This window comes from Hemitrygon akajei, chromosome 1 (genome assembly GCF_048418815.1).
Source record: "Hemitrygon akajei chromosome 1, sHemAka1.3, whole genome shotgun sequence".
Classification (NCBI taxonomy): domain Eukaryota; kingdom Metazoa; phylum Chordata; class Chondrichthyes; order Myliobatiformes; family Dasyatidae; genus Hemitrygon; species Hemitrygon akajei.
This window is the reverse complement of record NC_133124.1, coordinates 111,901,077-111,917,328: the sequence shown is the minus strand read 5'-3', so window position 1 is coordinate 111,917,328 and position 16,252 is coordinate 111,901,077. Positions and strand designations below refer to the sequence as shown.

General features: G+C 48.9%; 1 protein-coding gene across 2 annotated transcripts in view; it reads left to right on the top strand.

Moving 5' to 3' along the window:
* Nucleotides 1-16,252, top strand: part of LOC140729863 (angiopoietin-1-like) — a 187,088-nt gene that overhangs the window by 151,986 nt on the left and 18,850 nt on the right. For both annotated transcript variants that reach the window (XM_073050076.1, XM_073050074.1), the window contains exon 7: nt 5,228-5,394. In XM_073050076.1, the coding sequence (XP_072906177.1) occupies nt 5,228-5,394 (167 nt within the window). The remainder of the gene's footprint in view (nt 1-5,227; nt 5,395-16,252) is intronic.

Here is a 16,252-nt window from a genome sequence, read left to right as displayed (position 1 = left end):
GGTGGAAGCCAAGAGGGCAATTCCCTTTGGAGGGTCTGAGGAGGGCTGGAGGGTCTCCCATTTCGCACTGAGATACTGTACTCTAATACAATCAAAAGGACTCGTGACCTCAAATGACCTTGCACCTTAATGTCTGTCTACACTGGAGTTGCTTTCCCTAACGCAACCTTGATGTGATGAAGTGATCTGTATGGATGGCTTCCAAAGCCAAGTTTTTCACGGTACCTTGGTATATGTGACAATAATAAAATTATTCTCCAGTTTACTTTGGGGAAGGTGTGAATTGTTGGAACTCGCTGCTCTAGAAGACTCTGCATCCTCAGGCATTGCGTATGTTCAAAGCTGGGGAAAATAGATTGTCGTCCCGGAAGTGAATGAGGTATATGGGGTTCAAGTAGACAAGCAGCAGGATCAGCCATGAGTGGAGGCATCTCACTTGCTATGTAAACGTCTCTGCCTGTCTGGGATTAGGGAGGTACAGAAACTTGGGAGTGGATGGAACAAGACTGGGCAGAAGATCAGAACCAAAAACGTCCTGAATTGAGGCTGAGCAACAATAGCGCCAGTCTGTGTCACTCGATATCCTTGCCTGTTTAATGGCTGTACCATGGAGACTTGCCTTAATGCGTCCTTAAATTGCTTGCACTCTTTCGGTCAGTGTTAGCCGTGTAAAATCTTAGCAGGTTTATTCATTGTGGACACAATGGGAACTGATATGTGACATTGGAAAATGATATACAGTATTTGTTGCTTTAGTTCAAGAGATTTTTCATTTCTCTGGTTGGGGAGTTGACCCTGACCCTGGGCTCTTTGTACAGAAAACCAGCATCTCATTACCTCACTGAATAGATCTCTGGGGCATCGCTAATTTGTAAATGAGAACAAGTGAATAGGATTCATTGGATATTCTTGCAGAGGGTCAGGGCTGACATGATGGGCCAAAAGGCTGCAGTCTATGTTGGAGTATTTCAGGATTCTTTTAGAACCTGCTTCTTTCATTCTTCCCATGCTGGTATACTGTCCTCAGGGTTGTTTCTGTAACACAGTGTCACTGGAACCAGAAACGAGACAGGGACTGTAGGAGCCATTCAGCCCCTCGACCCGTTACACCATTTAATCAGATTATCATATGACCATAAGAAATAGAAGCAGAATTAGGCTATTTGAGCGATTGAGTGTGCTCTGCCATTCAATCATGGGTGATTTTTTTAACCCCATTCTCTTGCCTTCTCCCTATAACCCTTAACCCCCTTACCAGTCAAGAACCTATCAATCTCTACCTTAGATATACCCAATGACTTGGCCTCCTCCACCCTCTGAGGCAATGGATTCCACAGATCCACTGCCCTCTGGCTGAAGAAATCCCTTCTCATCTCAGTTCTAAAGGGACTTCCCTTCATTACGAGACAGTGCCCTCATATCCTAGACTCTCCTAGTAATGGATACATCCTCTCCACATCCACTCTGTCCAGACCTTTTAGTGTGTGGTTGGCTTTGCTAGATAATGTTTGATCCACATCTTTACTCGACTGACTGCGGTAGCTGCACCCTTAATAATGGCAGAGTTTGCCAGCTCCAGGCGAAATGCTACACCGACTCCTGGATCCAGGGAGTCAGTGGTTTCCAGCACTCTCCATGTGAAGCAGTGCTCTCTCCCTGTCATTGCCATGAGGGGCTGGTCTCCAATCTTAAGGAACGGAGGGACCCCAGGGGTTGGCATGAGAATGGTGAGTGGGGGGTAAGGGATGAGGATATTGTCTGTGACAGGACAATGGGAAAGGGAACGTTGTTCCCTTCCCAGGCGTCCCATAGCCCTGGATGATCTCAAATACGGGTTAAAGGATTATCAGGCAGGTGGCAACAGCTTCTTTTTGCAATGGCTTCAGGTGGGCCCTGGTGATACCATCACGTCATGGGATGCCAATGACATCACGTGAACATTTAAAGAGTTACTCAACTGCCTCCCCAAGGGTATCCCTTTGGCTACACCAAGGGTGATGTGGTAGTGTTCATGATCCAACAACATCACAAGAGGCCATTCGGTCCGTTGAACCCATGCCATCTCATATCAATCCATTTCCCCTCACTTGCCTGCCTCTCTGCGATGTTACTTCCTCCCACATGCCCATCGTGTGGTGCCTGCTTGTCTAAGCCCAAGGGTGACATCCAGCCACCCCTGTCCAACCCGGATGATCCAACTGGAGTGTGTGTGGGATGTGGGGCGGGAGAACATACAGACTCGACAGAGACTGGGACTGAGCCTGGGTGATTGGAGCTGTGTGACAGTAGCCCTACCTGGTGCACTGCTCTGTGGACATTGCTCAAGGCGCCTTGGCTGTGGTCTGATCGGGTATGTGGCTCCTCTGGGCTGTGGTAGGATGGGAGGGGGATGGAGTTAGATATCCCATCACCGCCCCCCCCCCAGTGCTTTGGCTGTACTGAGAGCTTCCTACCCTACCCTAAACCAGAAACCGTCGGAGAAATAATTTACAGCAAATCCACTCAGGTCTGCTTCAACAGTGCAAGAAGAAAAGGAATAAATACCCTGAAGTACAATTAAGCAGAGGGCTGTGTAACAGTTAGTCTAGTTAGCAGACAACAATGTCCTTGTTCTGAGCTGGTTCTTCCAACTGGCTGCTGTTTGCCTTATAATTCTCTCATTCCCCCGTGGTTCACCCTCTTCCATCGAGTTTAATGCTCTTATTACATTGGTTTGGTTCGCATTGTTCATGTTATCACACTTCCTCTCCTCCGGCGAAATTTCCCTTTACCTACCGGCCTCCTTTTGCCCCGAGGTCTGTACTCCCACTTTGGAACATTATCAGATGAAGTCCCTCTCCAGTTATCAAGAAAATCAGCCATGCTCACTGCCAGCGTGCTGCTCTGTCAGAGGTGCTGCCCATTTACTGAACATTAAACTGACCCTCTGTTCCAATGACTATAGGACCATGATACATAGAGGCAGAACTAGGCCATTCAGACCATCGTGCCTGCTCTGCCATTCCATCATGGCTGATGTATTATCCCTCTCACCCCCATTCTCCTGCCTTCTCCCTGTAACCTTTGATGCCCTGACTAATCAAGAACCTATTAACTTCCGCTTTAAATATATCCATTGGTTTGACCTCAACAGCTGTCTGTGGCAATGAGTTCCACAAATTCACCAGCCTCTGGCTGAAGAAATTCCTCTTCACCTCTGTTCTAAATGGATGTCCCTCTGTTCTGAGGCTGTGTATGCTGGTTCTAGACTCTCCAACTGTAGGAAACATTCTCTCCACAACCATTCCATCTGGCCATTTGATAGGTTTCAATGAAATCCCCCATCTTTCTTCTAAACTCCAGTGAGTACAGAGCCATCAAATGCTGCCAATACGTTAACCCTTTCATTCCTGGTATCATCCTTGCGAATCTTTTCTGGTCCCTCTCCAATGCCAGTACATCCTTGCTTAGATAATGGGCCCAAAACTGCTCACAATACTCTAAATACAGTCTGGCCGATAGCTTATAAAGCCTTGGAATTGCATCCTTGCTCTTATATTCTAGTCCTCGCAAAATGAATGCTAACATTGATTTTGCCTGCCTCACCACAGTCTCAACTTGCAAGTTAACTTTTAGGGAATCTTGCACCAGGACTCCCAAGCCTTAAAACGACATGACGGAAAGGTTCTCCCTGGAATCCTGGCCAATGTTTGCTGTCCGGGCAACAAACGCTGCCTGTAGGATCTTGCTATGTGTAGGTCAGCTGCCGTGGCATTACAGTGCAGACTATATGAGATGTAGCAAACTGTAAGGTGTGTTAGGGGGTGGTCAAAGTTTGTAGAAGATGTGTGATGAATTGAGTCATTTGTCTGCTCTGACTGGATGTTTACCGACCTGCAGACACAGCTGGTTTTGGGGTCCAGCTCTGGTTGAGAGTCTCTGCAAAGTGTGTTTTACCAAACATCTGTTGGAACATAACTGCAAGATGCCACTTTCATAACCAACTGGGATCTCTCTCCTTAGTGAAGAGGTGTCAAAACCGGTTCAGAGCTTTGATTGAACAGAGAGGGGCAAAGAGGAGCCTGAGGTGGTGTGAAGGAGGCTGGTAAAAGAACAGAGGGAGAAGGGGAGAATGTCTACACTCAATGGTTTGAGAGATACTGAATGAGGTGGTGAGGGAACAGTTTCACAGAGACTTGCAAAGAGAAGGCTGGAAGTGTTTCAGGGTCATGGGGAGAGAGGGTCAGACCAATCAAAGATTTCTTCCAAAGAGTTGGCACAGCTTCTTCCTGTGCGGAGTTGCTTCATCCTTCCAGATTTTAATAGTGAACAACGGGCAAGCTGAACAAGAAAATCTGGGGTTTTATACCGGAGGGGATCCCTCGTCAGAACTCAGTCTTACTGCTTCATCAGCTTTGAGAAGTGATAGCTGGAATACAAAGCTGGAGACTGCACGGTCCCTGCTTCTAATTAATGCTTGCTTTATTATTGTTACACATACCAAGGTTCAGTGTAAAACTTTTGTTTGTGTGACATCCAGACAGATCGTTCCATACACAAGCACACCAAGGCAGTACGGAAAGGGGAGAAGAAACATAATGCAGAATTTAGTGTAACAATACTGAGTAGGCAGACAAATATGGTACATGGGTCCACAGCAAGGCAGAATGCGAAAACAAGAGTAAACCTTTTGGTGTATAAGAGCTGTGGTTGACAGTACGAATGAGATAGAAGCTGTCCTTGAGCCTGCAGGGAAGGAGATCCCTCAACACCTCACATTAACGGTTAACACATTTGCAAAGTTCACATACTTGTGCAAGTTGTGGTGCACTGTCGAGTTTTCCCTCCCCCTCCCCTCTTCTATTCCCTACTCTGGCCTTTTGCCTCACCTGCCTATCACCTCCCCCTTGGTCCCCTCCTCTCTCCCTTTCTCCTGTGGTCCACTGGCCTCTCCAGCACTTGACCTTTCCCACCCACCTTGCTTCACCTATCACCTTCTAGCTTGTCTTCCTTCCCCTCCCCCCCCCCACCTTTTTATTCTGGTGTCTCCCCCTTCTTTTTCAGTCCTGAAGAAGGGTCTTGGTCCAAAACATTAACTGTTTATTCATTTCCGTAGAGGCTGCCTGACCTGCCGAGTTCCTCCAGCATTTTGTGTGTGCTGCTTTGGACGAGCAGACTTTCTCGTGTTTATATTGCGCCCCTGTCCCAGCAGGTGTACACTACTGACTTGTTATCTGCTCTCCTCTAGGGCTTTGGGAATCCATCCACTGAGCACTGGCTTGGCAATGAGATGCTGTTCCTTCAGACAAACCAGCGGCAATACTCCCTGAGGATTGACATGCGAGATTGGGAAGGAAATCAGGCTTATTCCCTCTACGAGAAAATTCAAGTGGCCAGTGAAAAGCAAAACTACAGGTAGTGTGTGCCCGTGCCTCTGCTGGGTCTTGGCAAGTTGTGAAACTCAGGAGTCAATGGGGGATCCAATGACAGCAGCGTGGTTGACCGATCCTAACATCTCATTGATGAGTCATTAGCAGACCAAGGCATCTGATCAGAGGATCCCAAATAGGAGGATACTCTGTACCTCCCAGCAAAACCGTGTGGCATTCCTCAGTCCCTCACTACATCACAAAATCTATTGAATGTTCAATTGAATTAATGGACTGGCCCTCAAGATGGATAGGTCTAATCACTGAAAACTTGTTTTCTGTAGATAGTGGGGTCTCGGGGCCAAGAGTTAAATTTTGGTCTGATGGTGAAAGGACATACCTGTACTTTGTACCCTATGTCTGAACATTGCTTCTATTGAAGGTGACAGCAATGAGCCCCAGAAGCAGAAGACAGTATTCAATGCATGTGACCAGAGATACATGTTTGCTTTCTGTATCTGTCGGTGAGATCGGTCAGTGGTGTTTGGTAAAGGCACCTGCTGGCCACACTTCTGTCCTCTGATCTTTCAGCTGATTGGCTGCTCTTCACGTCCTCAGACAACTCTCTGCATCCTTCCTCAATCCCTTCCTGCCTGGGTCTGTAGTGCTGTTGACACAGCATCATGTTAACAGTGATTTGTGTGCAGATCACAGGACCAGCTCTGAGTCACACAATGGAAGCTTAAAGAGTTTATATTGAAGTCGTACAACAGACCCAGTGTCATAGGTCACTAAACCCAGTCACTGTGATCCAGTACCCAGGGATTCAAGTTTCTGTCAATCTCATCTTTATATATTTTGCCCTATATTGGTTGTGTATGATTGGATTTAGTGATATCTTACCCACTCCCCATCATATTAGACTGAGATCATGGGCTTCAGCCAGGTAAGTTCCTACCAGAGGCTGCTGGTGAACCATGCCTGCACAGGTGGCTTCATTGAGAAGATCAAATCCAGGCGCCTCTCTAGTGACCTTAGATGTCAGTAAGCAGTGGCAATCTCACTGCTTTTAAAGCTCAGATCATGTTAACACAAGGAACAAAACTCGGTGACACTGGCTGTCTGCTTTTGATGAGGAGGAGAGTATAGATTGTAAGTCATGGTATCCCACTCCTTCCTGCTAATAGTTACTGGACTTTGTATCCTCACTTCACGTTCCTCTTAATTGACACCCTTGATTTCCAATCCCCTTATGACTTCACCCTCTCTATCTCTAGCCTCCTGCTGCTCCATAACTTTCCAAAGTCTCCACAATCTTCCAATGCTGGCCTCTGACACTCTTTCTAAGTTTAATTCTAGTGGTTTAGGCAACTGTGTGTACAGCAGCCTGTGGCCTATGCTGACTTACTTTAAGGCTCTTCTTTAAACGAGCCTCTTTGGTCCACTTCATCTTCGTGGGTCCTCCCACAAAGAACACTATATACATGCAAGCTGTAGAACGACAGATTGAGAGCTTGCTTTGTGAGCACACGGCATTAAGCACAAGATAGGGTAGAAGTTTCATCCGCTGTTAGGCACCTTGAGGAAGTATTCTGGCATGACGAGACAACTTCTGTCTCTTGCCACTGCTTGTAAAGGAAATGTACGAAAGCTTTGTCATTGTTTTCATTAACGTTAATGGCACCAGTGTGTCCAACAACATCTATTGCGATCGCAGCTGTATAATATAGTCATTAAGCGATCTGATTCAAGTAACTGCTAATGAGTTTGGGAAGCTTTGCCAAGACCGCAGTTGTGACATGTGCAATGAACTACAAATGCTTGAGCTCTATGTGATGCACCATCAATAACTCACTCTGAGACGTAAAGGCGAGATATTGGCTTTTATTGACTGGAAGAAGGAACAAGCAGTGAGTGACCACTATACTACATCCTGGAGACTGAGAGGCCGGGCTCAGACCTCCATCACCTTTATACAGGGGTGTGTGGGAGGAGCCACAGGAGCAGTCATCAGGGGGCGTGTCCAGACAGGTATATGTAGTTCACCACACTATGTCTCCCTAAACATTTCATTGAGAAGTTTACAGCTGATGAGCAAGTCAAAAGGGTGCAAGTACTATAGATTTTTCTGTTAATAAGCTCATCCTAGCCCCAAAATCCTCAATTCCAGTTTAATGAAGGAAGATAAATTACAGATAGCTTTCTTTGGCCAACTCCGTCAGGGGCGGTATGGAGCTGGAAGAGACAGATTATGCCTAAGTATTAGGAGAACTGATGAGTTTTATTGCTTTCAGTTTAGAAAATAATTGAGTTTGGCTCTAAATTGAGTCACATTCTATTGATCAACCCAGAGGGCAGACAAGAATTAGAAGCAAGACATCTGGTAGATCTCTTGGTGACTCGCAGCACTAAGACAAGGCACCACTCTTTGCACAGTGTAACTTCACACTTCCCATCACATGGCTCTTGCTGTTCCGAAAGCCTCAGTCACCTATAAAAGGCTCCAACTGTTCTTAAAGGTTTTATTCCATTTCTGTAACAACATCTTAAGAACCCGCTGCCACATTGATGTTGCTTTAACATTGAATTATTAAAGTAATCACATCCATTCTCTGAAACAATTTCAGTGCTTGCACCCGGTCTTTGCTGCCTCCAGATTAGGTCAGATTGTGCTTCCTCCAATCAGGAGCTCTGTAGGGATGGCCTGGATGTGTAGTCTTAAACATCAGAACAAGGAAGCATTAGAAACAGCAGTCTGCCTTTCAGCCCCTCACTCTCTGATACACCCAGGCATAATCTCTCCCAGCTTCATGTCTCTACTGAAGGAGTTGACCCTTCATTACATCAGAATCAGATTTATTATTCACGGCATGTGTTGTGAAATTTGTTAACTTAGCAGCAGCAGTTCAATGCAATACATAATCTAGAAAAAAATAAATTAAATATAAATAAATAAACTACAGTATACGTATATTGAATACATTTTTAAAAAAACATGCAAAAAGAGAAATGCTGTATATTTTAAAAAATGAAGTAGTATTTAAGGGTTCAATGACCATTTAGGAATCAGATGGCAGAGGGGAAGAAGCTGTTCCTGAATCATTAAGTGTGTGCCTTCAGGCTTCTGTACCTCCTACCTGATGGTAACAGTGAGAAAAGGGCATGCCCTGGGTGCTGGAGGTCCTTAGTAATGGACGTTGCCTTACTGAGACACTGCTCTCTGAAGATGTCCTGAGTACCTTGATGATGACTAGTACCCAAGATGGAGCTGACTAAATTTACAACCCTCTGCAGCCTCTTTTGGTCCTGTGCAGTAGCCCCTCCATACCAGACAGTGATGCACCCTGTCAGAATGCTCTCCACGGTACATCTATAAAAGTTTTGAGTGTATTTGTTGATGTGCCAAATCTCTTCAAACTTCTAATGAAGTATAGCCGCTGTCTTGCCTTCTTTATAACTACATCAATATGTTGGGACCAGGTTAGATCCTCAGAGATCTTGACACCCAGGAACTTGAAGCTGCTCACTCTCTGCACTTCTGATCCCTCTATGAGGACTGGTATGTGTTCCTTCGTCTTACCCTTCCTGAAGTCCCCAATCAGCTCTTTCGCCTTACTGACGTTGAGTGCCAGGTTGAAATAGCCCTCTGCAAATCATACTGTACCTGGTTTTCTGTTACAGGCCTGGGTTGCCAGACTTGAGTGCCACAGATCTAGCCTTCAGCAGACGACGTACCTCCTGGTTCATCCACGGCTTTTGATTTGGGAATGTACAGTAAGTCTTTGTAGGCACACAATCATCCACACAGGTTTTAATGAAATTGGCAACAACTGCAGCATACTCATCCACTTTTGAAGATGAATCCTTGAGTACAGTCCAGTCCATCGATTCAAAGGCACTCCTGTGCTTCCCTTGTCCAAACCTTCTTGGTCCTCACTACTGGTGCTGCAGTCTTCAGTCTCTGCCTATACTCAGGGAGTAGAAGTACAGCCAGGTGATCAGACTTCCCAAAGTGAGGGCGTGGAATAGCAGTCGGCATTCTTGATGGTGGTACTCTAGTATTGCAAGTGATCTGTTGATGGTAATTGCTTAGTGTTTTTTTTTCAGACTGGCCTGGTTAAAATCTCCCAAAATGATGGCGAATGTGTTAGAGTGTGCTGTTTAGTGCATGTTGATCCCATTGCTCAGATCATTTAAAGCCTGCTTGACATTGGCCTGAGGTGGAATGTATACTGCTACCAGAATGACCCCGGAGGGTTCCTGTTGTAGGTAAAAAGGACAGCACTTAACTGCTAGCTATTGCAGGTCTGGTGAGCAAAATTGTGACAGCACTGATATATTAAATTGGAATTGCAGATTTTGGGACCAGGATGGATTTATTAACATAAAAATCTTTTGCAGTTGCTCCTTTTGACCTGTTTGTCAGCTGGAAACATCTCAATGAAATGTCCGTGGAGTCGTGGGACTCAAGCATTTATATTGTATTGTACATGTCACACTAGTGTTCTTGGCAAAACCTCACAAACTTATTAGAAGTTACCCTAGCATTTGATGAAATTCTGGTGGAATCACTCCTGGCCTCTGCCTCACTGCCCTGCCTCACTGCCCAGCCATCGGTCAGTGTCAGTCTTCACTCTATTCAGTAACTCTGCCTCCATAACTCTCTGTAAGTGTAAATGGTCTCGTCACTAAAAGAGTGCAGACCCCTTACAGAATTAACCAAGATCACCGAGAGTATTCTATCCGCTTCCTATGTCAGCTGTGGCAGTAAGCAGGACTCCCTGGTAGAGTTCTGGGCTTAAGCTGTACCGGGACTTGAGAGGGTATTTCAGGCTGATCCTCCCATGGATTAAATCCAGATCTGTTTACTCTCATAACAGGCCCCTTAGCACTGTTCCTAGAACACCTCACTAACCATCGCTATCTTGTCATTCTTGTATATCTGTTTTTGAGAGCTTGTTGTGCACAAACTGGCTGTTGAGTTTCCCATAATATAACAGTAACTGCACAAAGTATCCATTTGTAAATGGGACTATCACCCTTACTTTGTGTTAGGTGTGGCATAGCAAAATATTTCTATGTTACCTTTGTGTCACATACAACTGTCCAGTGGACCATGCCGATCCTGTGGTACTACCACCCTCCACTCTCCCCCACCAACTTGTTGTGTCTCCCCTGTCCTGTAGTGTCTCCCCCTGTCCTGTAGTGTCTCCCCCTGTCCTATGGCGTCTCTCCCCCATCCTGTAGTGTCTCCCCTGTCCTGTAGTGTTTCCCCTGTCCTGTGGTGTCTCTCCCCTGTCCTGTGGTGTCTCCCCCGTCCTGTGTCTCCCCCTGTCCTGTGGTGTCTCCCCCGTCCTGTGTCTCCTCCTGTCCTGTGGCATCTCTCCCCCATCCTGTAGTGTCTCCCCTGTCCTGTAGTGTCTCCCTGTCCTGTGGTGTCTCCCCCCCCCCGTCCTGTGGTGTCTCCCCCGTCCTGTGGTGTCTCCCCTGTCCTGTGTTGTCTCCCCCCCCCTGTCCTGTGGTGTCTCCCCTGTCCTGTAGTGTCTCCCTGTCCTGTGGTGTCTCCCCCCCCCGTCCTGTGGTGTCTCCCCTGTCCTGTGTTGTCTCTCCCGTCCTGTGGTGTCTCCCCCCACCCCCCGTCCTGTGGTGTCTCTCCTGTCCTGTGGTGTCTCCCCCTGTCCTGTGGTATTTCATCCTGTCCTGTGGTGTCTCCCCCATCCTGTAGTGTCTCCCCTGTCCTGTGGTGTCTCCCCTGTCCTGTGGTGTGTCCCCCTGTCCTGTAGTGTCTCCCCCCCATCCTGTAGTGTCTCCCCCCATCCTGTGGTGTCTCCCCCGTCCTGTAGTGTTTACCCTGTCCTGTAGTGTCTTCCCCTGTCCTGTAGTGTCTCCCCTGTACTGTGGTGTCTCCCCCTGTCCTGTGGTATTTCATCCTGTCCTGTGGTGTCTCCCCCATCCTGTAGTGTTTCCCCTGTCCTGTAGTGTCTCCCTGTCCTGTGGTGTGTCCCCCTGTCCTGTAGTGTCTCCCCCTGTCCTGTGGTGTCTCCCCCTGTCCTGTGGTGTCTCCCCCTGACCTGTAGTGTCTCCCCTGTCCCGTGGTGTCTCCCCCATCCTGTAGTGTTTCCCCCATCCTGTAGTGTCTCTCCCTGTCCTGTAGTTTCTCCCCCCGTCCTGTAGTGTCTCCCCCCATCCTGTGGTGTCTCCCCCATCCTGTAGTGTCTCCCCTGTCCTGTGGTGTCTCCCCCTGTCCTGTAGTGTCTCCCCCCATCCTGTAGTGTCTCCCCCCCATACTGTGGTGTCTCCCCCTGTCCTGTAGTGTCTCCCCGTCCTGTGGTGTCTCCCCCCCCCGTCCTGTAGTGTCTCCCCGTCCTGTGGTGTCTCCCCCTGTCCTGTGGTGTCTCCCCCTGACCTGTAGTGTCTCCCCTGTCCCGTGGTGTCTCCCCCATCCTGTAGTGTTTCCCCCATCCTGTAGTGTCTCTCCCTGTCCTGTAGTTTCTCCCCCCGTCCTGTAGTGTCTCCCCCCATCCTGTGGTGTCTCCCCCATCCTGTAGTGTCTCCCCTGTCCTGTGGTGTCTCCCCCTGTCCTGTAGTGTCTCCCCCCATCCTGTAGTGTCTCCCCCCCATACTGTGGTGTCTCCCCCTGTCCTGTAGTGTCTCCCCGTCCTGTGGTGTCTCCCCCCCCCGTCCTGTAGTGTCTCCCCGTCCTGTGGTGTCTCCCCCCCCCCGTCCTGTGGTGTCTCCCCTGTCCTGTGGTGTCTCCCCCCCCGTCCTGTGGTGTCTCCCCTGTCCTGTGGTGTCTCCTCTGTCCTGTGGTGTCTCCCCCCCCCCCCCCCCCGTCCTGTGGTGTCTCCCCTGTCCTGTGGTGTGGTGTTGTTGCTGGTCATTATTTGTTGGTACCTCTCCTGTGTTAATCCCAGCCCAGCCGCTGTCCCATTCCCTGGATGAGGTGCAGAGTTTAGGGAGGGAACCCCGGAGCTGCCCTTCGGAAGATGGATAGAGGGACAGGTGAGATTCCAGTCTGCATGGAGCATACGGTGCTGGAAGTGTCAGCAGGTGTGTGTGGAGACAGGCTGTTGTGTCTCCCTCAATGTAGCTGCTTCTGCACCTCCAACACGCCACTGGCTGACGGTTCGGGAGACGTCTGTCTGGGAATTCTGTCGCAACAGGATTGTCCTGTCTGTCTGATAACCCAACGGAATAGATGACGGCTTGGGGTCGAGGTTTGATATGACCTGTTGGGCCTCGGGTGCACTGTGGGAAGGGTAGTCTTGAACCCAGTTATAAATTAGTTGGATTGGGTGAAGCTGTAAGCAAGCTGGCTTCTCTGAGGGACCGATGGGTACAGACATGGCCCAGCCTGGTGCAGAGGTTCCCCAGGACTGTCCTGACCAAACTTGGCAGCCGAGTTTGCACGCACTGTTCAAATAGATATTTATATTATGTGCTGTTGATGATCATGCTTTATAGAAAGTTCCTCAGTCATTCCACTCATGCCTGAAGACTGACAGACGGACCACACAACCCTCCGATCTCTTCTGGCAACCCCCCCCCCCCCCCCCACACTCACCAGTTCCTCCTTTACCCCCCCCCCCCCCAAGCGATCTGGGACAGCCATGCTGAGCAGCAAAGCCGACTGAAACCTTGGCTTGCTTTCCTTCAGAGTATATGTCCCTTCCCCCCCTCAGATCCTCATCTGCCCAGGAATGTCTTCCGGAATGCTTGAATACCATAACACTTTCTTGTCTACACAGCAACTGTCCTCTCCAGTGTCCCAACTGGGCTGACTTTTGGCCCAATTCCTCAAATATTTATGTTTGTTATGCTCTGGTGTGCTATTTAAACGATCTCTCAGCACTGACCTCCAAGGATGTAGTCTTTCTATAAAACTGGACCTTATACAGAGGGCTTCTTCCGAGAGTGCAGTGCTCCACCTCCATTGTGCACCCCCCCCACCCCCGCAGTACCAGCCCTGTTTTTTTCCAAAACCACAAAAGTTTATTCACACAAAAATACATGAAATGCAAACATCAAATATTTACGAATTACATTCAAATTAAAATTTAATTATTACTGTCTATAAAACAGTCAATTCCCTGGGAGGCCCACTGTTCACAGAAATCCCCCACTGCACCCATGGTGACCGCGTACTTCTTTTCCAAGGACTCCCAGGCACAAACGTATCCTCGGAAGAGGGGCAAGCACTCGGCCTGGGCAGAGCCCTCGACTGCCCACCGCCTGGACCTGTGAATAGACACTCCCTCAGTACTACCCTTCCCTCTCTGCGGCACTCCCTCGATACTGCGCCTCCCACTGTGCACAACTCCCCTTCTGTCACTTTGACCCGTTTTATGTTCCTTTGCAATGGGCCCTGGTGAGCTGGTATTTTGTGAGCAATTCTCTGTCATCAGAAGTAAAATATGCCCACATTTTGACTGATGCTGCACAAGATTGTGTGTGTGTCTTTCTGTTTGTATATTACATGTGTGTGTGTATCTTTTTGTATCAGTGTGTGTGTACATGTGTGTATATTTTGTATGTGTGTAATTTTGTGCGTATGTGTATCAGTGTGCGTGTGTGTGTGTGTGCGTGTGTGCGTGTGTGTCTGTGTTTCGTGTGTGTGTCTGTGTGTTTCGTGTGTGTGTCTGTTTCGTGTGTGTTGGCATGTGTGTGTTCCGTGTGTGTGTGTGTCTGTTTCGTGTGTGTGTGTGTGCGTGTATGTGTGTGTGTCTGTTTCGTGTGTGTTGGCGTGTGTGTCTGTTTCGCGTGCGTTGGCATGTGTGTGTGTGCGCGTGTGTCTGTTTCATGTGTGTGTTTGTGTGTATGTGCATGTGTGTGTGTCTGTTTCGTGTGTGTGTGTGTGTGTGTGTGTGTGTGCATGGGTCTGTTTCGTGTGTGTGTGTGTGTATGTGTGTCCTGTGTGTGTGTGTGTGGGTCTGTTTCATGTGTGTGTGTGTATGTGTGTGTGTGTGTGTGTGTGTGTGTGTGTGTGTGTGTGTGAGTGTGTGTCCGTTTCGTGTGTGTGTGTCTGTTTCGTCTGTGTGTGGGTCTGTTTTGTGTGTATGTGTCTGTTTCGTGTGTGTGGGTGTGTGTGCGCGCGCACGTGTGTGTCTGTTTCGTGTGTGATGTGTGTGTGTGTGTGTGTTTCCTGTGTGTGTGTGTCCCCGTGTCCTATGTGTGTGTGTGTGTCCCCGTGTCCTATGTGTGTGTGTGTCTGTTTCGTGTGTATGTGTCTGCTTCGTGTGTGTGTGTCTGTTTCGCGTGTGTGTGTGCGTGTGTGTGTCTGTTTCGCGCGTGTGTGTGTGTGTGTGTGCACTGCTCTGCACATCAGGCTGACACAACACATTAAGTGGAACGAGGTTCGATTACAGTCTCAGCCCCCACACAAGCTGCTTCCATTGAGATCTGTCAGTGTCAATTTTGGCTTCACTTTCTCGATTACTTCAACACACAGGGAGAGCTGGGACTCACAGTCAGATGAGGTTCTACAAATGATTTCGGCAGACTCAATGTTCCCCATCAGTTTGACTATTTTTGGGAGAAGCAGGCTGTGAGCCAATTAGGGCGATTACTAGCTGCTTGTGTGACAAGAGTGCGGACAGACATCTCAGCACTCTGCAGGTGTCAGCTCCAACGCGTGAGTCAATCTCGCATCTCTGTGTAACTAACCACTCACGTCAGCTCAGAGAACGAGTCCCCTCGCCCGTCCTCCCCAATGGATGACAACAGCTCAGTAAAATCCCAAGCCTTGCTTTCAGCTCCTTCCATGAACTGCACCCCTTGTCCCTCCCAAAACCGCCCCCTGTCCAAGGTGACCTGCCCCACCATTCCTGCTGTCTCCACCACTGTGATCCTCCCTCATTCTCTCGTTCCAGCACTGTGACCCTCCCCCATGACCCTCCCTCATTCTGTCCCTCCAATACTGTGACCCTCCCCCATGACCCTCCCTCATTCTGTCCCTCCAATACTGTGACCCTCCCTCATTCTCTCGTTCCAGAACTGTGACCCTCCCCCATGACCCTCCCTCATTCTGTCCCTCCAATACTGTGACCCTCCCTCATTCTCTCGTTCCAGCACTGTGACCCTCCCCCAAGACCCTCCCTCATTCTGTCCCTCCAATACTGTGACCCTCCCTCATTCTCTCGTTCCACCACTGTGACCCTCCCCATGACCCTCCCTCATTCTGTCCCTCCAATACTGTGACCCTCCCTCATGATCCTCCCTCATTCTGTCCCTCCAATACTGTGACCCTCCCTCATTCTCTCGTTCCACCACTGTGACCCTCCCCATGACCCTCCCTCATTCTGTCCCTCCAATACTGTGACCCTCCCTCATGATCCTCCCTCATTCTGTCCCTCCAATACTGTGACCCTCCCCATGACCCTCCCTCATTCTGTCCCTCCAATACTGTGACCCTCCCCATGATGCTCCCTCATTCTGTCCCTCCAATACTGTGACCCTCCCTCATTCTCTCGTTCCACCACTGTGACCCTCCCCATGACCCTCCCTCATTCTGTCCCTCCAATACTGTGACCCTCCCCCATGATCCTCCCTCATTCTGTCCCTCCAATACTGTGACCCTCCCCATGACCCTCCCTCATTCTGTCCCTCCAATACTGTGACCCTCCTCATGACCCTCCCTCATTCTGTCCCTCCAATACTGTGACCCTCCCTCATTCTCTCGTTCCACCACTGTGACCCTCCCCATGACCCTCCCTCATTCTGTCCCTCCAATACTGTGACCCTCCCCCATGATCCTCCCTCATTCTGTCCCTCCAATACTGTGACCCTCCCAATGACCCTCCCTCATTCTGTCCCTCCAATACTGTGACCCTCCCCATGACCCTCCCTCATTCTGTCCCTCCAATACTGTGACCTTCCCCATGACCCTCCCTCATTCTGTGCCTCCA